This window comes from Antennarius striatus, chromosome 8 (genome assembly GCF_040054535.1).
Source record: "Antennarius striatus isolate MH-2024 chromosome 8, ASM4005453v1, whole genome shotgun sequence".
Taxonomy (NCBI): Eukaryota; Metazoa; Chordata; class Actinopteri; order Lophiiformes; family Antennariidae; genus Antennarius; species Antennarius striatus.
This window is the reverse complement of record NC_090783.1, coordinates 1769958-1795808: the sequence shown is the minus strand read 5'-3', so window position 1 is coordinate 1795808 and position 25851 is coordinate 1769958. Positions and strand designations below refer to the sequence as shown.

Sequence of the window (25851 nt, the reverse complement as noted above, 5' to 3'; positions counted from 1 at the left end):
TTCACATTCTGATCCTAAACGGCCTTCATCCGCTCGAGATGAGCTCGCTTCCATCGATTGGACGACGACCCTGAAGCGGGCGTGGTCAGCCCAGGATCAGCAGTGAGACACTGAATGGAGGTCCATGAGGTAGCATTCGCTGCAGGAACAGCTGATCCATAATCAGATCGCCCCCCCCTCTGGATCGTCCCTTGGCAAAAAAAAATAAAATAAAATAAAAAGTTTTTTTTTTTTTGTAGAGGTTCCTGGGTTCTGAATATGGATCAGCGTACTCAGGCGATGTGCACCTCTGACCCGATGCGAGGTTGCGACTGGGCTTCAGAGACAGACCATAATAAGTGCATGATGCGAGGGCAACAATGCCGAGGTAACCTGGTCTGTAAGCGCCAGACCCAAAGTGTAGTGCAAAAGAAAGCAAAAAAAAACCAACCAAAAAAAAAAAAAATCAAATGAAAAGATAGAGATAGAGGAAATGATGTCGATTATAGAAGTCAGTAGTGTCCACGAAACACACGAACATGCATCCCTGAATGACTTTGTGTGTCTTCTCTCATTCAAAAAGGACGGGTCAATGTTGCTTTCGTCCACACAGAGATTAGCAGAATATCTTGAGGAGGAAAGAAAAATGTTTGCAGTTTAAGCGTCGTGGCTACCTGGCGATAAGAGAACGGGCTTTTGATTCAGAATACCAACGGAACCCCAAAGAGTCGGCTTCGAATGGAATGGACAGTTCACTTACCGATTCTCAGCTAGTTCTCCGGTAAAGGGACTAATTTGTCAGGTTTAAGGAGTTAATTTTCAACCTCCCCCCCCCGCCCCCCGTTTGTTTGTTTGTTTGTTTGTTTGTTTGTTTTTCCTCCAAATTGGAATGGTCCAAAGTCCAAAACTGCGTTTATAAAGCAGCGAATGTTCAGGGTATCAAGTTCAGAGAAGAAGGGGAGTTTTGGGGGGGTTTTTTTGGGCTGAGGATTATCAGCATGCTTAAGAAAATTTCTTTAATTGTCATTTAACTCGTGTTTTTTAGCTGCATTTGTTGAGCCCCCTGTAGATAAACGCTAAACAAATGCTTAGGCAGCGTCGCTCGGACGACGCTTAAAAACCTTGTTTAGTTGATTAGATTCTTTCTCTCCGGTTTGTTTTTAAGAATCCTCCTCATGTAATCCCTGCGTTTGTGCTCACCCAGTTACTGCAAAGTAAATTGGCACAAATAAAGCCCCATCAGTTTTCAAATCACACGAGTCATTTGACTGAGGTTTACATGTGTAGGTCGTTTTTAGTCGATTGGTTTGAAATTGTCGTCAATCTCTTCTTTTACATTGTCCTTGAGCTCGGCCGCTGCCAGAGACTGGCCATCGTCTCGCGGGTTGGCGGTGGGCGTGTTCTCCGACTCGGCAGGAAACTCCTGGCCTCCTGCTTCCATCTTCATCATCAGCTTCAGCTTTTTCTTTGGGGGGTTCTTCAGGGTTCCCATGCGCTCCTTGACCTTGTACTCCAAGGTGCTGTGCGGGATGCCGTACATGTTCTGCGCCTTGGACACGCTCATCTTCCCGCTCATCACCACGGCTATGGCCTCTTCCAGGATCTCGCTGTTGTACTGGCGGTAACGGCCCCTCTTCTTCCTTGGCTGCTTGGAGTTGGGATCGCCTTCCACGTCGGAAGTAGAGAACGCCGGCCCAGAACTGGAGTGGTCCAAGTCAGAGCTCCAGTAGTCGGCTGCCCCGTCCAGCAGGCTTCCCAGACTTGCTCCACGGCGGTTCTGCTTGGGCAGGATGGCTCTCAGCTTCCGACTCAGGGTGTTCTCGCTACCCCCGACCCCCATGGCACCGTAGCTGTACAGGTCAGAAGCATGGGAGTCCCAGGACAGATCCATGCCCCTGACTTGGGGGATCTTTAGATCGACGGGAGGTGAGTGCCCCTGGTCTCTCTTGCCCTCGTTGTGGTGGTGTTGGGCCTTGGAGACCTGGTTGTGGTGGTGATGGTGGAGGGAACTCTTGAAAGAGAAGGCTCCATGGTGGTTGTGATGGTGATTCTCCAGGAATGTTGGCAGGTCTTTGAGGTCGCTGAGGGCCCCGCTCAGAGCTCCACTGGCCTGCTTGAGCTTCAGCAGGCTGTCGAGGTGGGCCTTGCTCCCCCAGAAAGAGGAAGAGCCCTTCTGGCCGAGCAAGGAGTGAGACTGCCCGTGATTGAGCAAGCCAGCCGACTCGAGATTAGCCAATGAGAGAGCAGCAGGCTGGCTCAGCAGGCGGTGCTTCTGGCTGAGGAGTTCTTCCTTGATGCGGAGCGAGCGGGCCAAGGGGGGCTTGAAGGAGTTGGAGTTGGCGAAGTTCTCCCTCAGTCCGTCCTGCAAGCTTCTCTGCAGCAGGCTGTCGTCCTCCTCCACCTCTGGCGGGGTCTGCTGCACTTTGAGGGAACGTCTGGAAGAAAGAAGAGACGACCTCGTCAAGACAATACGACTGGAGTCTAGTGACTAGATCATGCCTACATGGTCTAGTCACTAGACCATGAAGGCATCCGACAAACAGACTTCTGTCGAGGAAGACGGTATCGCTAAAATTAATCGAACAGCAGCGTCAATCATTTACGTAACCATCAGAGGCAAGAGGTGATTAAAAAGCAGGGGAACAGCCGTGGACGTACCCACACATACCTGCTTATACTTAGCTTCTCATTTCCTTATGACTAACCTGTGAATTTCACCCTTACATTCCTCGACATACACTATTCCTTCTTGCCAAGAAGCGCCGCTCGGCGAGCTCCTCGCGTTTCAGCATTTCAAATTTCTGAAAACCCATCAGTGCTGCTGAAACACATGCTTACATGCAAAGAGCCTCCACTTCAGATGCTGCAGCCAATGTTCCTGCTGCCAAGTAACTATAGCAACAGAGGAAAAGCTCTCTAAAAATGGTCCCTTAGGTTCATAATAACAGGAAATAGCTTGTCAAGTCAGCAGATTGCACTTGGGAGAAGAAAGTTCAGGGAAATACTGTGTTTCTCCACTGGAGACGTGTTTCTGGAGAGTTCCAGTGGAAGTGGCTGAGCGACGTGGGGAGTCCACAGCAGGAGCTTTAAGACAGATTACCACAGTGGGCGGTCTCGGGCAAGTTGAAAACAATACAGGGTTAATGAGAGGCTTTGGAGTCTACACTCTAATAGAGTGTTCTGTTACAGTAAGCATACAGTCATGAGGGAGAGCGAGCCAGACAATAATGGTGGATCTGAAGATTCAATGTGAGCAATTATTTGCAAGAAAAGAAAGGAGCGGAGAAATGCACCATGAGCGTTTCACAAATTGGACATATGATGTGTTCCCTGAAGACAATTTGTCTTCTTTGGCTGAACTAATTTCACAAAGACCAGTAGATCTTTCCTGCAGCTATTAATCCTTTGGTTAATGATGTAAATTTAAAATTAGGTTAAATAAATGCAGAGAAATCAATAAATAAACAACTACAGGATATCTTAATTCAAAAGTAATTCTGCTTCTTACGCTATACATCAGGGACAACCTGCTGAAGACAGAATTAAAACCTAATAGGAAAAAGAAAACCATGAAACCACAGTTTTAATGTCATGGATGAACCAATATGATTGGGTGACGTTCCATAGACTCCACCTTCTCTAAAATCAGGTCCAGTATGATTTACACAGCAAATCAGAACTAAACTGATCTAGCGGTGTTCTCCCAACAAGAAGGTCCGGCCCGTACTGGGTTCTACGGAGACTCGACAAGCACTGGTTTTGTTTTAACGTGCCAAACCCCCCCGAGGGGCCCCCTGGTTCCCGGTGGGCTCGCCCTCTGCCTTGACCGGTTGGGTCGAGACAAAGGTAAGATGAGAAAGAAAGGGAGAGGGGATATCTAGTTAATATTACATGACCTCATCATTAGAGACTCTCTCTGGGGCCCGGGGCCTCGGGGCATTTTGAACCTTGGGATCCTCGAGCATTAAGATCCTGCTGCTGACTTTTTGCTCCGAGTAGTTTTGTGGGAATATTCCTCGAAGCCTGGGTTTGGCCATTCGGTAGTTATGGGGCCTAGAAACAGATATCTAGTCTATCGATGGAAAAGGTTGCTATCACGTTGGCATGCCAAGGAAAACAGGACTATCTCTCGCTTATTCGCGCTTCAAGATGCAGGGCTTCACTACATTGCAGATTTTTAGTAGATACCGAACCTTCTTAACGGAGTTATGTTCAAGTCCACTACTAATTCTGACCCCAACAATCAGATGTAGCATGGAGGATCTGAAAGACTAACCAACCGGAGGAACTGAGCTAGGAATGTTGCTGACGAGAAAGTACAACTGGGAATCAAGAAAAATACTCCTTACGTATTCGCCCCGGTAATATTTCTCGTAGAACTTTAGTTAACCGTTATATTAAATCAGGACATGTCATTGGGCTTGACTTTCTGTCTTCCTAAGGGCCCTAGGCGTGGGTTTCTATGCCCACACTCCCTCGGCCAAACCGGCATTTGGGGCTCCTCTAGGTATCGAACTCCCACTAATCCATCGTTGACCTACAGATCAAACATATTCCTGGAAATGGCACCTGCGATTAGCGTCGATTGTTCACCCCCCCACCCCCCGCCCCCCTTGATGTCAGAATGACGGCTAATGATTCAAGCATGACTTCAAGGCAGAAAATACATTTATCAATAAACGATTGGGAAAGCTGAGGGTCGTCAATAAAGGCGCTGACACAGAGACGGAAAGGAGAAAAGTTGAAAACTCTCACTGATGCGGGGGAGGGGCACGGCGTGGGAGGAGTCTAACGTAACAACACCTGCGTGCGAACACGCGAAGCCTTTTCCGAGGGACTTGAGGTAGTTGGCGTATTGATCACGAGAAGAAAACCGATAATTAATAGAAGAAAGGTGGGAGGCGTTGGCAGAACTCGCTCCAGGACGACAACAGGAAGATCGAAGAACACGCCCCCAAAAAAAGTCTAAAGAGAGCGAATGAGGGCGGGGTCCCTCAAGGTCCGCCGGGCCCCGCTTCCAGGTCTAGTGGAGTCGATTATCTTAAGAGCGAACCTTTAAATCGTAAAGTGTTCGTAAATGAACGCTAACCTTATCTTATATCGTCTCCAGCTCGAGGGTGATGGGTTTTTACATTGGGGGGGCAATTTAATGTAATAGACGTTAAATAGTTTTAGACTTTAAAGCTGGATATCTGGAACATCTTTCAGAGGCGATCTGTGAGGTGTTTTGTTTCTGCAGCTGCTCGGCGGTGGATTCACCGTTCTGCTCATCTTTACTTCATGCATCTTTTATGAAACGGTTCAAGGATCTTCTGCTGCTTTCACCACGTTCTCCCGTTACCACGGTTTTTACAAGCTTTTACCAGCTGCTTTGCGGTTGTGCTGAAATCTGCCGTGTGCTGATGTGATGCGTTGTTCAGCAGCGGCGAGGATCAATACTGTGTTAAAGAAGAGATAATTAAAATGATCCTGAGAATTTCTGTGTATTGGCTCCTTTCATGTATGACTGTATATATGACTGTATATATGACTGTATGTATGACTGTATGTATGATAACTGTATGTATAACGACTATGTACAACGACTGTATGTATAACAACTGTATTTATAATGACAGTATGTATAATAATAGCATGTATAATGACTGTATGTATAATGACAGTATGTATAATGACAGTATGTATAATGACTGTATGTATAACAACTGTATTTATAATGACTGTATGTATAATGACAGTATAATGACGATGTATAACGATGTGTTCTGCATCCTCTTCTCTCACAGCGAATGTATAACGACTGTATGGAAATAACTATTTATAACAACTATATAACAACTGTATGTATAACGACTGTATGTATAATGACTTCATGTATAATAAGTGTATGTATATTAACTGTATGTATAATAACTGTATGTATAGTAAATGTATGTATTATAACTATGTATAATAACTTTAGGTATAATGACTGTATTTGTAACGAATGTACAACAACTGCATGGAAATAATTTTATGTATAACAACTCTATAACGACAGTATGCGTAATGTCTATGTATAACGACTGTATTGTGGCTGTATGAATAACTAACTCTAACTACCCCGCTGACCCCCCCAAACCTTCGTTTATCTAAATCTGAGCCGTCTCTCTGATTGATTAGCATGTTTTTAAGATCATACAACATGTTAGGTAGTGTGTGTGTGTGTGTGTAATTGTCTTTGTTGACACAGGTGTGATTTTATTGTGGTTGCCGTTTCCGCGGAAACAGACGGGTGTCATCAGCGTATCAACCCTCGCCTCTGTTCGCCGCCTCACCACCTCAGGCCGGATCAGTGTGAGGCTCACACACAGTCACACACACACACACAACGGCGTTGTTTTGGACACATGACTGGCCGCGGTCGCCAGCAGAGACCGCCCTACTAATCCTGTTGTCTTACCCTTTGACCCCAGGCGCGGGGGAGAAGCTGGGGTTGGTTTTGTGGTTTCCTGCGCTGTGGTTCTTCTTGGTGGAGAGGTCCAGGACGCCATCTGAGGGGAAAGCAGGAAATCACAACGTAATGCGGGGTCTTTGTTTTTTTTGTTTTTCATAAAGTCATCACAAGAACCTGGAACAACATCTACGTTCACCGACAAACACAACAGATTGTGTTTTTCTGCTGTAATCCCCCAGAATGCATCTGACCTTCTGACCCTTCTGACCCACACAACCCTATAGCGCTAATCTTCAGGATGTTTAAGCAGATGAAAAATAATACACGAGGTGATAATAATGTATGTGAGTCGTTAGCCAAAACACACTGACATCGCCCACAAATGGCTAGCTCAATGCTATTGTTAGCATCCAGCTAACAGGAAGCTGGATGCCAACAATACCATTAAGCTAGGCAATCGGGCTGCTGGTCGCCATGGTAACGGTTGATGCTGAAACGGATGCGGGTCTCACTCCAGGAGTGAGACGGGAACGAAACAAAAAGTGTGAGGCCCGTCGTGGAACACACTGTCTGGTGTGTGTGTGTGTGTGTGTGTGTAATCCAGCACGGAGGATAATCTGACCGTGTGTGTGTGTGTGTGTGTGTGTGTGTGTGTGTGTGTGTGTGTGTGTGTGAGATGTAGACGCATGGATCGTCATCACAAAAACGTCGGAGGCTTACACTCTAAGCGGATTCCAAAAGCCTGACATTAACGTTGGCGGCTGCCGGTCATCGAGGGTTGAAAAACGGCGTCGCTTCAGCCCCACGGCCTTCTGGGCGATCAAACGCCGACCCCCCCGCTGCTTCGGTTTGATTAAATGTAGATTTAGCCTGCGGCTACATTTCACAGCTCAGCACAGCGGCGGTCTCTCAGAACGCCGTTTGAGCATCGCGGACGGAAGACGGGTTTTTTGTTCTCTGATTGGTTGAAGTGGGCGTGGCTCTCACCTTGCTGGGCCGGCTCCGGGTCGTCCTGGTTCTTCTTGACAGAGAGGTCCAGCGGGCCGTCCTGGTCGGCCATGAGAAGCTTGCTGAGGACGGGGTTCTGTGCGGCGGAGGCGGCGGCCGTAGTTCCTCCTCCTCCTCCTCCTCCGCCGTTACTGGCGTCCGTCCCGTTGCTGCAGGCGGCGGCGGTGGAGGTGATGGCGGCGGAGGAGGCGGGGCTGAGGGCCGGCCCCGGGGTCGGGGACGGACAAGAGGAGGCAGATGACGGAGGGGAGCTGGGCGCGGGCGGGGGCCCGGGAGGGGAGCACGGGGCCGAGGCCAGAGACGCCGCTCTCGGCAGGCTTTGGTCCTTCATGACGCCGTTGGGCGGGGGCGAGTCGTCCTGAGTAGTTTTTGAGGTATATTCGGCAGCGAACTGGCGGATCATTCGCTGCATGATCTCACGAGCCACTAGAGGAATGTGAGGTTCTGAGAAACGTGTGAGGTCTGCAGGGGGGGGGGAGAAAAAACAGGAAGGAACGTCAGCCTCCCCGTCCTCTAGGAATCGGTTCTTTTATCCCATTTTATCCCACAAATGTAATCCTGGTGCTCTGCTGAAATAATCCAAAAATAATCCTGCCTATTGAGCATGAAAGCATCATGATATGAGCGCGTACAGCAGATTATTACCATGCTGGCCTCTGGTCCATGTCTGTAAATTGTTGATCTAGAGCGAGTGTCAAACTCAAGGCCCTGGGGCCAAATGTGGCCCTCCACATCATTTTATGTGGCCCCGCAAGAGCATAAAAGATCAGAAAGTCTAAAAATAAAGAGGTCAAAAGCAAAACTACACTGGAATTAAACCCATTTTAACTCTTGACAAAATCGTTTTGACCAAAGTTAACGTCCTAACTTGTGTCTGATGTTATTTTTCTTTATTGATTGATAGTTTGATCCTTGATTGATGGAGTTCTGTGGGTTTAATAAGCTGACGAATTAAAAGGAGTTATGTTAGAACAGAGAAACAAACAAACATGTTTTTTCTGTCTAACTGTAATGTTTGTAAGTTGAATAAGTCATAAAGTCAGTGTTTGTGATTTAGTGATTTAACATTTATTTTACAATTATTTTACATTTATGTTACATTACATTGAGTTACATTCATTAGTTATATCTGTCCCTTTAAAAACAGCCGTTATGCGGATTTTTAAAATTTCTTTAAGCAGCAACTATATAGTAATAATAATAATAATAATAATAATAATAATAATAATAATAATAATAACATGTGGCCTTCATTGGAAATGAGTTTGACCCCCCTTTTCTTTAGGTGAAGGATCGCCGATTTATCTTTAAAACGTGCTTTTTTTTTTAAAAGTCAACAACACTGTTCGTTTAAAATGATCATAAGAGAATTAACCAAAGAGAAAAATAATCGATAATTATCACTGAACCGGTTTGACACCGTATCAGCAGATTCACTGGTAGAATGAAGACCAGACTCGTCCAAATCAGTCCTTGACTTTTCTGGCGATGCTGCATTGAATTTATTCATCATTAGGTTACAAAACGTGTTTGTTGGACTGTGTTCTCGTGTCATTGGTCACCGGTTAATAAATAAAGCATAATAAAGTATGAACCAGAAGGACGTCGCAGCAATTAAATCCAGCCTGTTGACATTTTATCTGCATCCACCACAGAAACGTTTCGGTTCTGGAATCGTTTCCACGTAATTAATCTCTAAATATGAAGGGAAGTCAAAACAACATCCCAAACGTGGCGTCGTGGTTTGTTTTTTTTCCAGACACATGTCTGCCAAGATTCATGAAAATCTGTTGAGCAGTTTGAACGTAATCCTGACAGAACCACACATAAATAAACCAACAGATGCTGCGTTTTAAAACATAACCTGCTTTAAAGTCGAGACGAAAAGACGCATCCAAAGACGGTAAAATTTAAAAAAAAAACAAAAAAACAGGACGCCCCGTAAGGGGAGGAGCCAATTTTCCACCCGCCCACACCCAAATACCGGTGGCTGATCTCATTCGCCGGAGCAAAGCGGCGACGACGTCACGTTTGTTGTGAAGGCGTTAATCTGACGTTGTGCCAGATAAACCGGCGGCTCTTATCTCTTTAAGCAGCAACTATATTATTATAATTATTATTATTATAGTATAATAATATTATTATTATTATAGTATACTATAATACTATTATTATTATATATTATTATTACTATATTATAATATAATTATTATTATTATAATTATAATAATAATTTACTATAATAATAATTTATTATTATTATTATTATTATTATTATTATTATTACTTGGATATGTTCAGACCCTAAATCCTTCAAACAATACATCAGCCCCAAAATATAATCCCCCAGCTATACTGGAATAATCCAAAAATCATATACATTCTATACGCTTAATCCATCAGCAAGCAGCAGGTATGTCCAGGCAGCAGTTTTCCCAGAATGCATCATGGTTTTAGTTTTTTTTTTAAAATTTATTTCAAGTGAGTTTTGTCACTTTTTGATATTTAGCGAGCGCCGTTCCGCCAGAGGCACCGGTGATGGTTTGATCCCACCTGTGATCATTTCATTTAAAAAACAAATAAAATTAGAAATCAAAGTCTTTAAGGTGTGATTAAAGGCGGCGCGATGACGATCAAAACAGAAAACACGCGAGGAAATCAAAGAGAAGCGTCCGTCTTTGTGAAATAACGTCTCCTTTAATGGCGTTTAAATAAAAACACGAGGCGGGGCGGCGCCGAACGTGACCTCGTGACCGCTGGCGGCGACGGCCGACAAACAAACAAACCGTTTGATTCACATCTTCAAGGATTCCGGCGCGACTTTTGTGTAATTTGGTTTATTTAAAAAGAAAAAAAAATCTCCTGGGAACCCCACCCCAATCCAACCCCCCCACTTTGTTCACTCCGCTCGGAAGGAAATGCCTATTGTGTAACAGCGCCGACAGACGAGTGCCCCCCCCCCCCCACCCCCAAAACAAAGCAGAGTGATTTGGCAGCTGCGTTGTTTCCGTCAGCGAATCGGGGAATTCTGTCGGCTCCGAGAGAGGAAGTTTCACCAACCCCCCCCCCCCCCACAAGTATACACCCACCCCCCCACATTGATCGGATGCTGGTTCTGAACCGGTTCCTCCTGGAAGAGAACCGACGCTGGACTGATCCGGAAACAGCATCCAGTCGGCAGGGGGGGGTTGTGTTTGAACGCACTAACTGACAGCTAAGGGGTGTGTGTGTGTGTGTGTGTGTGTGTGTGTGTGTGTGTGTGTGTGTGTGTGTGTGTGTGTGTGTGTGTGTGTGTGTGTGTGTGTGTGTCAGCACCACTGGCGGCGGCGTTAGGGAAGCCAGATTGATCGGAACCAGGCATTGATTGGAAACACATCTGCTTCCTCCTGGAAAAAACACAAACGCCAGCGGAGCGGCGTCCGCTGTCCACCCCGCCTCCAGGCAGATTATACCCCCCCCCAGTTTGAAGGGAATTATGGGTAATATTCTGACCTTAAATGGGTGTTGATGTGAACCCTGTACCAAATTGCTCTGCCTTAAATGTACATTCGCAGCTTCTGATCAGATGCGGCGCTCGGCTCTACAACGGAACGCCACATCTACGGGGTTTCCCAAACCGCCTCTCAGGGTCATGATGGCGCCGTTAGCGTAGGTTGGAAAAAATGGGACAGCCTCTCTGACCCAGATATTATCCGATTTAGGGTCTACCTGGAGGGTAGAAACGTCTCTGTGCTAATTATAAAACTGAAAAACGTAGCGCGCGGCGTCCCTCAGGGCTCCGTCCTCGGCCCGCTTTGGAAATCCAAACTTCGCCATCCGATTCAGTGACGGCTGATAAAACGAAGGCCTAGCCCGGCGTGCTATCATTACGATGGAGAACATTTAACGTTAGCGTTAGCGCTCACCTTTTCTGTGGAACACAGCATTGAGGAAGTCTTGGGCCTGTCTCTCCAGCCGGTTGATCCGAGACTGCTCCTGCTTGAGCTCCTCCCTCTCCGACAGCACCTGGCTGCCTCCACCGTTCTCCACGCCGCGCTCCTGGAAACACACACACACACACACACACACACACACACACACACACACACACACACACAGACGACACGTTAAAGGTCCGCTCCATCGAAAAAACGACACCATCGTGTCGTTCTAGAGGTTTTATCCGCAAAGAGAATCCAGATACGGGAAAACCTCGGCTTACGTCGTTCTCGATTATACATCAGTTTTTTTTAAAATACGCGAAAAAATAAAAGTAAAGTTTGCATCACAAATACTGGAATCATTAAATTACTAATAAGCCATTAAAAACAACATGTTACCGTATAATAAATCAAAATAAAAACATATATCATATTATTATATGTTATTTTTATTATATTATAATATCATTATATTATTATAATAATAATATAATTATATTATTATTATTATTATTATTATTATTATTATATAACTATATTATTATTATTAACCCCGTGACCCACAATGAGGAAGAAGCAGCTGAAGACGGGACGTTTTTAGTTTGTTATAATAAAAAATAAAATTGAATTGTTTGTCAGCTTAAAATACATTCATCTTAACCAAATATTATTAAAATACATTCATTAATAAAGTTCAGAACAAAAGTACGTATGGTTAACCTTGAGATTAGTTAATTCAAACCAGATAATGACCCGCCCCCTCCCTAAAGGACCAAATATGATTGGTCAATCAGAAAAAGCGATTTTTTTTTTTCTTCTTCTTCTTCTGTTAAATGAAAAATGATGTTAAATAGAGTTTTTAAAACAGAGCAAACTTAAGTTTAAATGTTAAATATCTGGTTTTAGGGGCACGCCCTCCTCATCTGACAAATCAAGATGAACGCTGGGGAACAAATAAAGTGATGAAAAGAAACAGATGGAGGAGTGGAGGATGGACGACGACGTCTCCACTGGGGTGACGTGTTCAAACCGCTTCCTCAGGATATGCAAGCGATGGAGTCTGACGAGACAAAGAGAGATTATTATGAAAGAAACAACCGCTGAGAGGGTAATGAGTGTGTCGCCATTGTCTTCACAAGACTGTGTGTGTGTGTGTGTGTGTGTGTGTGTGTGTGTGTGTGTGTGTGTGTGTGCGCGCGGTGAGAAGCGAAGCCACAAACAGATGAGAGTGTGTGTTTTTAAGGCTTTCATTATCCCGTCCTCTCTTTATTCCACCACCACCACCACCCGCCCCCAACTCCCCCAGTTTGGCTCCAGATCAATGAATCAATGGTCGCCCCCTCCCCAACCCCCCCCCCCAGAAGCTCCTTTGGCATTTCAACAACAAGCCCCGGGTAATAACGGCGCCACGGCGAGCGCTTTCAAGGCCTCGCCGGCGACGGCGAGAGATGAAAACTGTTTCAGCGAGGAGACAAACGGGTGGCGACGACGGCGGATTATCCGACAAACGAATGAAATAATTAAGATACAAAAGACTCGCTTCTGCATCTACGCTTATTATATTACACGCATTACGCTGATGCTAGTCAGATATAGCGCGGCTTTATTAGCATGACAAGAAAGGGACAGATTTGGTGGCGATAGAGGGGGGGGGTGGGCGGGGGCGGAGTCAGGATGTTCTTAGGAGACAGATGGTGGACTTTGGAGGTCGGGCCGGGGTCAAGTTAAAAAACGAGCAACAGCCGAGGGAAGGATGCCCCCCCCGCCCCCCATCCCACCCCCCAGGAGCTTCCTCCCCCCTCCCACCCCCGCTCGTTAGCCCGGTCACATCCAGAAGTAAAGGATGGGCGGAAAACAAAGATTGGATTTACGATTTAAAGATAAAGTCAAGAACTGATTCTGTTTCATTCAAAAAGAATCGACCAATGAAAACACTCGCTGCAGCGTTGCCCTCGGCGACAGCGTTGCCCTCGGCGACAGCGTACTCCTGGGCCACGCCCTCCTGCGGATCCCGAGGCGTCAAAAATCCACGAGATTCCACATTTTAAGTTCCTATTCATAGACGTCGGATGCTAAGCTAACGCTGCTAACGCATGCTAACGCTGCTAGCGCAAAAGCTACTGTCCGATAGCATGAAACTGAGTGGTTTGTAATTCCTTTTTGTTTTCGGAGGACGTGTGGGGTGCAAAAGGGTCCAACCGGGGGCAGTTACCCACGAGACCCCTGCTCTTGCTGTCCCTGGTCTCTGATTGGTCGAGGCGGCCTGCGACGGGCGTGCGACCGGCATCCGATTGGCTCATTATCATTCCGCTCTGCTCACTTTTTAGCTGATGAGACCCGGAGGGGAGGCGCCGGAGTCTCGCTAATTTACACCCATGTCACCAGTCGACTCCGCCTTCACACACACACACACACACACACACACACACACACACACACACACACACACACACACACGCACACACACACACACCTCCAAATCGTTACATCCCGCTCCTTTCATAAGCTAAATTGGGTCAAGACCACAAGACGGACAACGAGCCAATCAGAGGAGGAGGAGGAGGAGATGGAAAGAAAAACACAAAAGGTGAGGACAAAAGTGATGAAATGGAGTTTATCTGGGGGGCGGGGGGGTGATGGGGGGGGGTTGGATAATTTGTGACAAAAGTAAACGGACGGAGATAAGTTTGAATTGAATCGTAGTGGAAAAAAATCTGGGCGTGTCTTTTATTTTTATCTTTTATTCTCCACATTGATTAATAAGTTATTTTGAGCCGTGGCTAAAAGGCTAAAGTTAAATATCACTAATTAACACTTTTACGTCTTTAACCTGAGTTAAATTAATCGCCGGTTTTTTCTCACATTCATCCACAAGTGTGGAGTTGTGGGTGTTTTTTTTAACTTTCTTTTCTCTGGTGAGAACGTCGACAGCAGATGTTCTGATGGCGCCTCTCCTTGGTCTTTGTCATTTATTCCGAGATGCTTGCCTCGGTCACATGACCACCTTCTTAAAGGGGCCACTCAGTCCGCAAACACAGAATACATTAGCGCTAAACTGAAACAAACATTGGTGTGACGTTACGAGGACGCTGCTAATAAAGTTGATACAAACTGGATTCACCTTCATTATTATATTTAGAATAAAACAGTTTTTTATCATTTTACTCAGGCGCACGCCGGGACGTCCTACCTTGACTTTCTCTCGTCTCAAGCAGCAGAAGAGACAGTTTTCATCGAAGGACCAGTCGGACACTTCCTCCGGCTCGCAGTCTGGAGGAGACAGAGATGGAAAAGTCAAGACTCCAATACCCACAATCCCTCAGCAACATCCCCGGAATAAAAAGCCCGGAAAGGACGGAACAATCAAAAAAGAGAACCCCTCGTTTCATTCCACGAGTCTTAAAAACCATCTTCAAACCAGCTGCTGACGAGGCGACGATGACTCAACGCATCTGCTTTTATTGAGAGCGACAGCTGACGGCCCGCGACCCCACGACCGAAACGGAAGCGATGACTAACTTCATATGTCAAAGAAAGCGGCGCAGAAAAAAAAAAAAAAAAACCCAACAACTCCTGTGACTGACAGCTGATTTTACTGCCTTATTGAACGTCTTCTTGCTTAAAGACCCCAAACGCTGCAGGAATACCTGTGTGTGAACCCGACTGCATCTGTTTGTGCCCTAAAGCTCTATTTGCAAAGAACTAATTACTCCTTTCCTGGACTGCGTTCTGTTAAACATGTTCAGCGGGATGAAGAAATTCACCGCCGTCTCCTGGTAATTCGGTTAGAGCACATCGAGAAGCATCCTGCCTTCAATCATCAGCGAGGTAAGTGGGCAAAGCCTCTGGCTCGAAAGGTATTTTTACCCCCGCCGCGGATCGGCGTCCGACACGTAGCTCCGTGTCGCGGATCTGAGCGCCGCCCGGGACTGATTTAGAAATTAATGAGTTTTATTTACTGACTTTTTCTATCAAATTTTAACCCGAGAAAAACCTTTACACGCTGTACACGCACTTCAATTCTCATGCCGATTGGTGAACCCGCCTCTTCAAATCCTGGGTCCATCAGCCACCACCACCAGTTTCTAGACATTCCAACACCTCCTGATGATCACATCTCATCTTACGCTTGTTACATATGTTCAATCCGACTCAAATGGAATTCAGGCGATCAACAATTGTTTGTCGGTATTGACATTAATCAATATGAATCCCTCACTGGCTGGATTCAGGTGATGCCAGCTGTCAGCTCAGGTTCACCGACATGAACATGGAGTCCACACAGGTTCCATGTAAATCTGACTCAAAATGAAGATGCACAATCATGAACGGACTCCCTCCTGACCCGAGAACAGCTGCCAACCAGATCAACCGTTTCCATGGTACCAAAAACCTTGGTTCAGTCTAAAATCACGTCGCCACGGCAATATAATGTACAGAGAGAAAGAGAGGGTGGGGGAGAGCGATGCAGCGGAGGAGAGGAGCGGCGTTACAGACAGGAGGAAGGGGAGAAGGTCAAGTCAGCAGTACAGAGAGAGAACTAAATCCAGACTGTCACATGGAACCAGTCGCACCAGAACCTGGTCTTTGTCCCGGGACAGAACAGAAGCCGGAGCTGACAGTGTTTCATCACGCTCCTCATCCTCATGATGGAACGTCCTGGGGCCGCCGCCGCCACCGCCGTGAACTTTAACCAGCGGCGTCATACAAACAACTGATTGATGATGTCATTGCCTCATCAGCATCACGCCCATTGAGGGTAATCAGACTAATAGTCTGACACCCTCCAGTGTGGAGGCGTCAGGAACAGCCAATCACCTTGTAGGACGTCCATCGCCGACCAGTAACTCGCCGGGGGGCCGGACCGGAGGCATGTTTTTACACTTAGCGGATTTCATCTCCACTTTCCTGCTGATCAACTCCCTCGTTTCTGAACCCTCCTCCACGATTTGGCTTCACCCCAAAACGTCTGCAGGGCGTGTCACCAAATGATGGACGGTGTTCACTTCGGAAGTAAAAGCAACTGCAGAGAGAAACTGTCAAGAGGCGCTCATTTAATTCCATGAGAGCGGCGGATAACGGCATGAACGAGCGCCGGGCAAACGAGCGCCAGGCAAACGAGCGCCAGGCAAACGAGCGCCAGGCGAACGAGCACTGGGCAACCAAGCACCGGCAAACGAGCACCAGCGAAAGAGCGCTGGGCAAACAAGTGCCAGGTGAATGAGCGCCAGGCGAACGAGCGCCGGGCGAACGAGCGCCGGGCGAATGAGCGCCGGGCGAACGTTAAACGGTGGGGAACTACTTGAAAATTAGTGAAACGGAAAAAGTTCTAGCGATGATGTCAAGTCAACTATTATTAATATAATTATACAATAATTAAAGAGGTGAGAGACAACATGAGATGAGGTAAGTTAGGATGAGAAAACAAATGAAATGAGAAACGTGATATGAGATGAGAAATCCAGCGACATAGATATTCAATGAGATAAAGATAAGGTAGAGATATGATAGACACGAGGTAGCAATGATGTAGAGATGGAATGAAATGGAGATAACGATGAGGTACAGTTGACATGGAAATGAGATAGAGACAAGGTTTAAATGAGATAGAGATGAGGTAGGGATGTGGTAGAGGTAAGATGAGACAGAGTTGAGATGGAGATGAGATAGAGTTTAAATAGAAATAAGATAGAGATAAGATAAATAGAGGTAAGATAGAGATGAGATGAGATAGAGATGAGATGAGACAACACATAAGATGAGAGATGAGATAAGAGGTGAGATATTAGATGAGATCAGGTTGAGATTAGGCAGAGGTAGAGATGAGGTAGAGATAAACATGAGGAAGAGATGAGATGAGATATAGATGAGATACAGATGATATATAGAGATCGGATTGGGTAGGATAAGGTGAAATAATATGAAATTATATTTTAAACGAGCTGGAATAATGAGATGATCTGATATGCTGCATGATAAAGTGACATATGATGAGATGAGATGAGAAAGTTAAACTAGTCAGATGAGGTAAAAGGATGTACCGAAGGATGAAATAAACTACTAAAAGAAGAAAACAGATGAAATGAGATCAAATAAATAAATAAAACTCCTTGATGAAGATGTAAAAGTGTGTAAAGCGTTTTTGTTCTCATGCAGCGTCAAATTATCTTAATTAAATTCTATTAAATTATCTTCGGCTCCATCAACATCAGAACATAAAAAATAAACAGAAATAAAAACAGAAATCAGGACGTCTTTAGGAGCGACAGGACGACTGGCGTCTGAAGCCCTTTCTCCTCCTCCAATCACATCCTGGCAACACATGCAACAGATAAACGCCAGTCTATTATCGGTTTCTGGCTCCGACAGAAAGGTCAAAGGTCGGCCGTGCCCCGGCCCTGTGGCTGTGTCACTTACGACATCCGTGTGAAGGCGCCAATTAGCTCGCGTCCCACTGCTAGCGTGACCCCCGCCCCCCCAGCGGTGGGAGTGTTTGTGGGTTTGAGACGTTGACGGCGTTCAGATGAAGCTTTGGATGTTTGTTCCGGTGTGTTTACAACACGTCTGTCCAACGGCAGCTCATTAACGTCACACTCAGAGAACCCGCTTACGTAGTGGGGCGTTGTGATCGATGGTCCGCTGCTCGTCTTCATCGGACGATGAAGAAAAACCTCAAAAAGAAGAAGAAGACCCGTCGTTGGGCGTCACCATGACGACACTTCTCGAGGACCTTCCCGCGTCCCGAGCCGTTCCCTAATGGTTGATGATGTCATAACTCGGAGACCTTTTCGTCGGGCGGCGACGGGCCGGGTTTCAAACGACTCAATCTGACGTTTGATTGGCTCACAGCTGCGGTGGGCGTAAACACACGAACACAACACGTCCAGCAGCTTTAATGAGGACTCCAGCAAAGACATGTGTTATCTTTAAACGCGTGCCACAGGGAATTCTGGGAACATACAGTGAAGCACTGATGTAGAAGGTTTCCTTTATTTGTGTCCGTGTGTGTGTGTGTGTGTGTGTGTGTGTGTGTGTGTGTTTAACCCACAGCCGCTCCGTAAACAGGAGGGAGTGAGTTTAATGCCCGAGTGGAAACGACAGCCGAGCCAGAACTATTCTAAAAATGCCTTAAGTCGGTGGGGGGAGGGGTCACATGACTCCAGGACGCCGCGGTGACCTGGTTTCTCAGAGGCGAGAGAGAGATCTGGATGTTTAGGTGAGGTCGGGCGTTCTGGTTTTATCCTCCCGCCTTCCATGTCTGAGTCCGTGTCGTTTCCTTCAAGGATGATGGAGACGACGGCCAATGAATCGCGCCATCCAGTTGGGTTTTTTTTTTTTTTTTTTAATGTAATCAAACACATTCCTCCATCAAGGCCAAACAACTTTATAATACAGCGAACACACACACACACACACACACACACACACACACACACACACACTCTCCCAGGTAGACGCTGTGTTTTCATGCCAACGTTTCCTGTTCAAAAGCGAAAAAAAAACTCCAGAAAAAAATCCACATTATCCATCCAGTTAAAACCAGTTTGGACGTTTGATCCGTGAAGTAATAATCAAATGTACGGGAATAAAAAAACCAACCAGACGGATGCTCGCCGTCGGATGAGAATCACAAACATCCAACCGGGGGAACCCCACGATGAATAAACGGCAAAAACGGGTCAAATAAAAGACGTCACGTTTTGTTCGTGTTTTCTTTATTTACTGAAAATCGACTCCGAACAAACGAGACGCGTTTGAAAAAAGCTTTATTGGTAATTGCAGACGTTGTTTACCTTGGAATAGGGTGATGTCTTTGACTAGTCCCGGCCCAAACAAGCCTTCCAAGATGCTTTCAAAGCCTAGGAGAGAAAAAAAAAAAGAAAAGACAAGAGATGCATGATTAATGCGTGATGTCATTTTTCCCACAGCAACAAACGACAGCTGAAATAATGCATGAATGGAAATAAGCCTGTGCTGTTTAAAAAAATGCAGCATTTTCACAAGGATGCGTTTTGTTGTTGTTGTTTTTGTGATGTTGAGTGGAGGCTTTGATGTCAGCGGAACAAAAAAAAAAAAAAAAAGGACAAAGACTTTTTCTTTCCGGAGGACGTATTTTGTGGTTGCACGGCCTCCAGCAGCAGGAACAAAAAAAATAAAAAACAAAACCACAAGGTGAAATGGAAAAATATCAGATAAGATTTTAACATCAATTAAAAAAAAAGGTCGAGTTGTTTGTTTGTTTGTTTATTGCAAACATAAACAAACGAGGTGAAGAGGTGAATAAACAAAAGCAAACGTAAACAATCCAGATTCTGCTTTACTGATCCCAGATCTGCTCACGCAAAAACAATCAAAGATGGCAATCAATGATTCTGATCACAATCAATGATTCTGATTGGATCTTGATTGATTGTAGCTTTAATTATTTTATAAGGTGTTTCTTTTGACATTTTGACGTAGAATTTGTTTTGGTATTTTTTAAGTTTTTTGGGTTTTTTTATGCATGAGGGGCATTCACTTCCTCCTGGACACACACACACACACACACACACACACACACACACACACACACACAAACACACACATATCTACAAAGACGAGGCTGGGCGAGCGCTTCTTCTGCTTATATAGACAATAGTGTGTCTATACAGATCGAGTGTGGAAGCATCTACAGTCACACACACACACACACACACACACACACACACACACACACACACACACACACACACGCACACGCACGGAAACCTTGCCTTTCTTTCCAGCTCTTAAAGTAAATTAGCGTTTTACCTAATACACCGAGCTTTTTTATTAACTGTAAATACCCTGGTGCTGCTGTTGCCTGGCAACCACATACAGAGAAACATAAATACATATTACATTTTTCAACCTGAGGCCCCCCCCCGCCTTACACGCACACACACACATACCAACCCCCCCCCCCCACTATCCATTAAATCAGAAACAGAGGCAGACGGAAAGAAAAAGAGACAAAGACGCGTGTGTGTGTGTGTGTGTGTGTGTGTGTGTTCAAGTGCAGCCACACACAGCTGATCTGAAGGCAGAAGCAGAGGTCAGAGGTCATACATTTAAGGTTCCTTCTGATTTTTGATAGTGGTGACATTTTTTGGAAACATGTGACCTCTTCTGATCATGGTCCTGGGTTCAGAGCCCCGCCTCCTGGAATAGGCTCCACCTCTTGCATCCCTACGGTGATTGACAGCGTTCCACATCCCAAACTCCCCGACAGCCGTTCTCTAAATCAGACGGACGCCAGCTCAAACCTGCACATGCAAAATTCATGCCGGGCTACAAAGACAGCTTTGAAAACAAAAAAAAGCTTCAAACACGTTTCAAAAGCTGCCGTTTCTTTTTCTTTTCTTTATTTTTTTTTTCTCTTCCCAGCTGCCAATAAGCTCAGAGGCGCCGCGGTGCTTTCAAGTCAGCGGGAATAATTAGCGTCCGAGAAAATCAGCTGAGAGTCAAACTCATACCGGACCCTGAAGCAGGGAGGCAGAGGATGCAATTGGACAAATGAGATCCTGGATGTGATTGGACAAACGAGATTAGAGCACGTGATTGGCTGGATGAGATAACAGTGACAAAGGCTCCGGAGCCACGGGCAAAAAAAGCTCCACGAATGTAGGTCAGTTAGCGAAAGCACTGTAGGCCCAAATGCATGACACAGTAGAGTGAACACACACACACACACACACACACACACACACACACACACACACACACACACACACACAGATCTCCCCCATCTACCAAATGACATTGTGTCGCTTTGTTTCGCTTCACAATCCAGCAGCATGATGCAAACGCTGACACACACTACTGTAAACACACACACACACACACTACTGTAAACACACACACACACGCACACACACACACACAGGAATCCCATCGAGCCCACGTCTGCAGCCAGAACACACACGTGTGGACGGAACCACAGCCCAATCACACCCCGCCATTGGATGCAGTTCAGCTAGAGGGCGCTCATGAGCAGGAGTGGGCGGAGCTAAACCACTGAATTAAATGGAATTAAAAACGTTGAAATTTTATTCCGTCTCACAAGTGAAAGAAAAAAACTTTAATATTCTTTTTGAGTTTCTTTTTAAACATCAAGAAATTAATGAAACTGGCAGACTTCCCGTCTGCTAACATGCTATCCTCTGCTAGCGCCAGTGCTAAAGCACGTGAGGAGTCGTCATCGCATTCCTCCCAGTTAAAGGAACGCTGGAGGAAGTCGTTCAATCACTGTGAGGAGGGGGGAGAGCAGAGGCCAGAACACACAGTTATATATAGTTCTGCATGAACATTAATAATTTAGCGTGACCAATGCCTTTGGAGCGGGGGCCCCCGCGCCCGACCCCGATCAAATCAATAGCTAATTAACCCCAACATGGGACTGGGATTTAGGGAAGAGGGAGAGAGACAACATGTCGGGAATGAGGAAGGACGAGTCCCGTCAGACAGGAAAACGCTTAGAAACAGCTGGGCGTCGCCGGAGCTGATGTCAGCTCATTGGATAACCAATCAGCCGCTTACTTTCTGTAAACATCCTGGGGATGCTTACAAGAAGGATGCTAACCAAGTTTAGCTTGACCAGGATGTGATAAAAGGGTTTTTCACGAGACTTGAAGACAAGAACTTCCACCCTCACTTAGCGTCGAGCTAATCTTCACCTTCATATTCTATAAATATATTAGCCACATTAGCGCTAGCCGTTCTTAAAGTGACGTTGACGATTTATTTTTTCGTTCGAGTTGCAGGAAACCCTAAAAATCGATGCCGCACCAGACCACCGCGACCTTTCCGATCTCCACGCTCCCAATTAGCTGCAATTAGCCGCAGCCATTTCTGCGGCGGCCTCTTTCCTGATTGGTTCACACTCTGACCCCGATGCTGACCAAAGTCACATGACGAATCCTCAAGCACAAACAGCTGAGCACAAATTTACTGGACGACTCATCAATTTTCTGGATTGCTGGTGCGTATTTCTGTGATTTGGAGTCTCAGTCGCTCCAGTGTTTTGCGGAACGCGGCGCTCAAACGATGTCGGCGCCGCTTAATCGTCTTGCTTTACGTCCCGGAACGTTCCGCTGCACTGTCGTTATTTTTAGGGCGCCGTTTTGACACACATGCCTACACAGGCATGTGATGTAAATACGACTTCTATAGATTTTAACTGCTTTTTTTTCTGTTAGCTAAAATTACACATTGTTGTGAATTACAACAACCCCCGTGACCCACGAGAGCAGGAAAAGTGATGAACGAATGAATAAAACAACGTCCGAAGGAGTAATTTTGTTTAAAATATAACAGCAAAATAAAGAAAAAATGTCAACAGCGTTCGTAACTCACGGCGTTTGTAACTAACTTCGTTTGTAACTAGGGGCGTTTGTAACTAAGGACGTTCGAAACTAACGGCATTTGGAGCTACCGAAATTCGTAACTAACGGAGTTCCTAACTAACGGCGTTCGTCAATAACGGCGTTCGTAACTAATGGCATTCGAAACTAACGGCATTTGGAGCTACCGAAATTCGTAACTAACGGAGTTCCTAACTAACGGCGTTCGTCAATAACGGCATTCCTAACTAATGGCGTTCTAACGTTCCGTTTTGATGGAACTCGTCTCTCCTGCCTGACGTAAAGTTGTTCCGCATTGGATTTGTGAATGCTAGGAACACAGGAGAGCTGATTGGTTCATGTCTATCTACGTGGCTTCTGATTGGTCGAGACATGGATGCTCTTAGTCGTCATTCAAAACGAGAAGATTTGGAGCTTTTCTGTTTCCATGATGGGTTTCCCGTAGCTCCAAACGACTGGAGCGACTCTGGAGGTTCACCAGCTCCTGGTTCAGGGAGAAGGCGGAGTCATGAAAGGGGAGGAGCCTAAGGGATGAAGGAGCGAGAGGAAAGACCAACAAAATCCTTTTCCCCTCCAGTCGAACCAAACTTATGTGTAAATATAAAAAGTGTTCCAGGAATCACGACCGTTGCCACGACGATGAGAACGACTAAAACAAACAGGGGCCCCGATTGGTCGAAACGCGGAGCCTCAAACGCACCTAAACGCGGCGTGTCGATTCAATCCGACAGTTTTCCCAGCACACCAAATCCCTAATCCGATCTCATCTTCCTCCGTCTGACGGATCCGGTCGGTGCTGAAAGCGGGCCGACGCGCTGGCAGCTCAACGCCGCGCGCACACACACACACACACACACACACACACACACACACACACACACACACACACGCCGTTAACGCTGCACAAACTAAGCGAAGGCGATCAAAAGCGCTTCACAAGAAGGTGAATCGATGGAATAAAACACATCAGTCACGCCTCCCAGGCGTCACGCCGTCGTTCCTCCAGCCGCACTTTTAACATTTGATCGCGGTCATGAGGCGAAAAAATAAAATAAACTAGGTCGGGGTTCCTGATTGGCTGCCGAATGGCGCCCAATCATCAACCAGCAGCGCCACAGACGGATGCACGTGTGCACCCGGTCTCCTCATCTTGGTTTTTATGATTGGTCAGGGCAAATTTGGATTCTCCCATCATGCAACTGGGATGGGCGTGGCGCCGCTGGAAATGTTCTTCCTCATCCCCGAAGCCCGGCAGATGTCTCCGCAGGAGGGAAGGAGAAAAAAAAACAATCGCTCCAATTACTCATGTAATTATCTCATTATTTCATTACGTGCTGGAGAGCAGGAAGGAGGACGAAAATGGCCCCCCCTTGTTTCCTCTTCCCGCCGCGCCCCGCCCCCGCTGACGACACCTGGGTGAAGGATTACCTTTCCACTCTTCCTGTGCGTTCAACTGCTTGACCTCTGGTGGCAAACGAGCTCCCCCCCCCCACCTCTCGTTTGCCTCCGGACCGTTTGATGGAGAGAATGATGAAAGGAGGAAGACGAGGAAGAGGAGGAGCCGGTGTATGAAAGTGTTAACGAGAAACAAATTGCAACGATTAAAGGATAGATTGGGGAGTTTGAGTGTTCAAATGAATGAGGACGTCGGGGGTGGGGGTGGGGGGGGCAGAGTAATTAGGGGGGCGTTAAGGAATGAGAACAGTAACTGCTGCGTTCTTTTATTTTCTGCCAATTAGCCTGCGTGTTGCGCTGATAAACAGCGGGGGTGTGATGAGGAGCTTGAGCAGATTGAGGAGCGCGGGATGCTGGACCGGTGCGGCGCACAGCCTGAACTGGGTCCCCACTGGGACACGCCCCCAAACGGCGCCGGAGCACCTCGGCGGCGTCTGGAGACGCTTCCTGATGGAACCGAGGAAGAAAACCAGGAGACTCTGGTTGATCCGGACCGGACAGAAGCCTGTGAAGTAGTACTGTATTAGTCTATAGTAATACTGTAGTGGTATAGTGTCGTAGTACAGTACTAGAGTAGCAGTATTGAGGTAGTAGTATAGTAATGTAGTACTGTAATTGTAGTATAGTAGTAGTGTAGTAGTTGTATAGTAGTAGTGTAGTAGTGTAATGGTAGTGTAGTAGTGTTGTAGTGTATTAGCATAGCAGTACAGTAGTGTATTAGTATAGTAGTAGTGTAGTAGTATATTGGTAATATAGTAGTAATATAGTATTGGTGTAGCAGCATAGTAGTGTAGCGGTATAGTAATGGTGTAGTAGTAAAGAAGTAGTGTAGTATAGTGTAGTATAGTACAAGTAGTAGTGGTAGTAGTATAGTAGCAGTATAATAGTAATGTAGTATAGTAATAATATAGTAGTAGTGTAGTACTAGTTTAGTAGTATAGCAGTAGTATAGTAGTAGTATAATAGTATAGTATTAGTATAGTAGTGTAGTAGTATAGTGGTAGTATAGTAGTAGTATAGTAGTAGTATAGTAGTGTAGCAGCAGTATAGTAATATAGTAATAGTCTAGTGGTATTGCAATATTGGATTAACATGTCCGAAAAAAATAAAATAAATAAATAGTAGTATAGTAGAGTGTAATATTATAGTAGCATAGTACAGTGTAGTAGTATTATAGTACTACGACCTCCTGCAGGCTGATTCTAAGGACGTGGGGGATGGAATGTCTGTAAATTTTAAAAACCAGAACCGTTGAATGTTGGGATTGGACACAAAAATGAAGCGTTAAAGTTGTTGTAATGGGATTTTCTGCGTCTCAATCGACCAATCACGTGAGGACGACTGGTTCCGGACCGGCTGTAAGTTGTTTACCGCTGGCTCCTGAAGCCCGTGAAGCGTAACGCCGCCGCCGCCACTTCACACGTCGTCCTGAGCTCATGCCTCTGAGTTAATGTGCTTTTATGGCTTCACCGTGTGAAGCACTTTGTAATAAAAATATTCAATGCTCTAAATAATTAAACATGGAGGACTTGAGGAGACCCATGGCGTAAAACGGGTCGGTGTCGGGCTTCTGCAGCGACCTTCTGATGTCGACAAAGAACATATTTTTTCAGTGGTTTTTGAAGCACTTGTACATTCTACAACCGGTCCTGACCGTTTCTTTCCATTGCAT

At 45.9% G+C, this 25851-nt stretch overlaps 1 protein-coding gene across 2 annotated transcripts in view; it reads right to left on the bottom strand.

Moving 5' to 3' along the window:
* Window positions 1-247: 247 nt before the first annotated feature.
* lcor (ligand dependent nuclear receptor corepressor) overlaps window positions 248-25851 on the bottom strand; it is a 46099-nt gene continuing 20495 nt past the window's right edge. Inside the window, exons 2-7 of one of the 2 annotated variants that reach the window (XM_068321819.1) lie at window positions 19137-19202; window positions 14534-14613; window positions 11329-11461; window positions 7403-7885; window positions 6422-6512; window positions 248-2414 (exon numbers count right to left, since the gene is read on the bottom strand). In XM_068321819.1, the coding sequence (XP_068177920.1) occupies window positions 1274-2414; window positions 6422-6512; window positions 7403-7835 (1665 nt within the window). In that variant the 5' untranslated portion in view covers window positions 7836-7885; window positions 11329-11461; window positions 14534-14613; window positions 19137-19202 and the 3' untranslated portion in view covers window positions 248-1273. Of the gene's footprint in view, window positions 2415-6421; window positions 6513-7402; window positions 7886-11328; window positions 11462-14533; window positions 15024-19136; window positions 19203-25851 lie in introns of those variants that run through there. The other variant, XM_068321820.1, reaches the window with a different exon arrangement.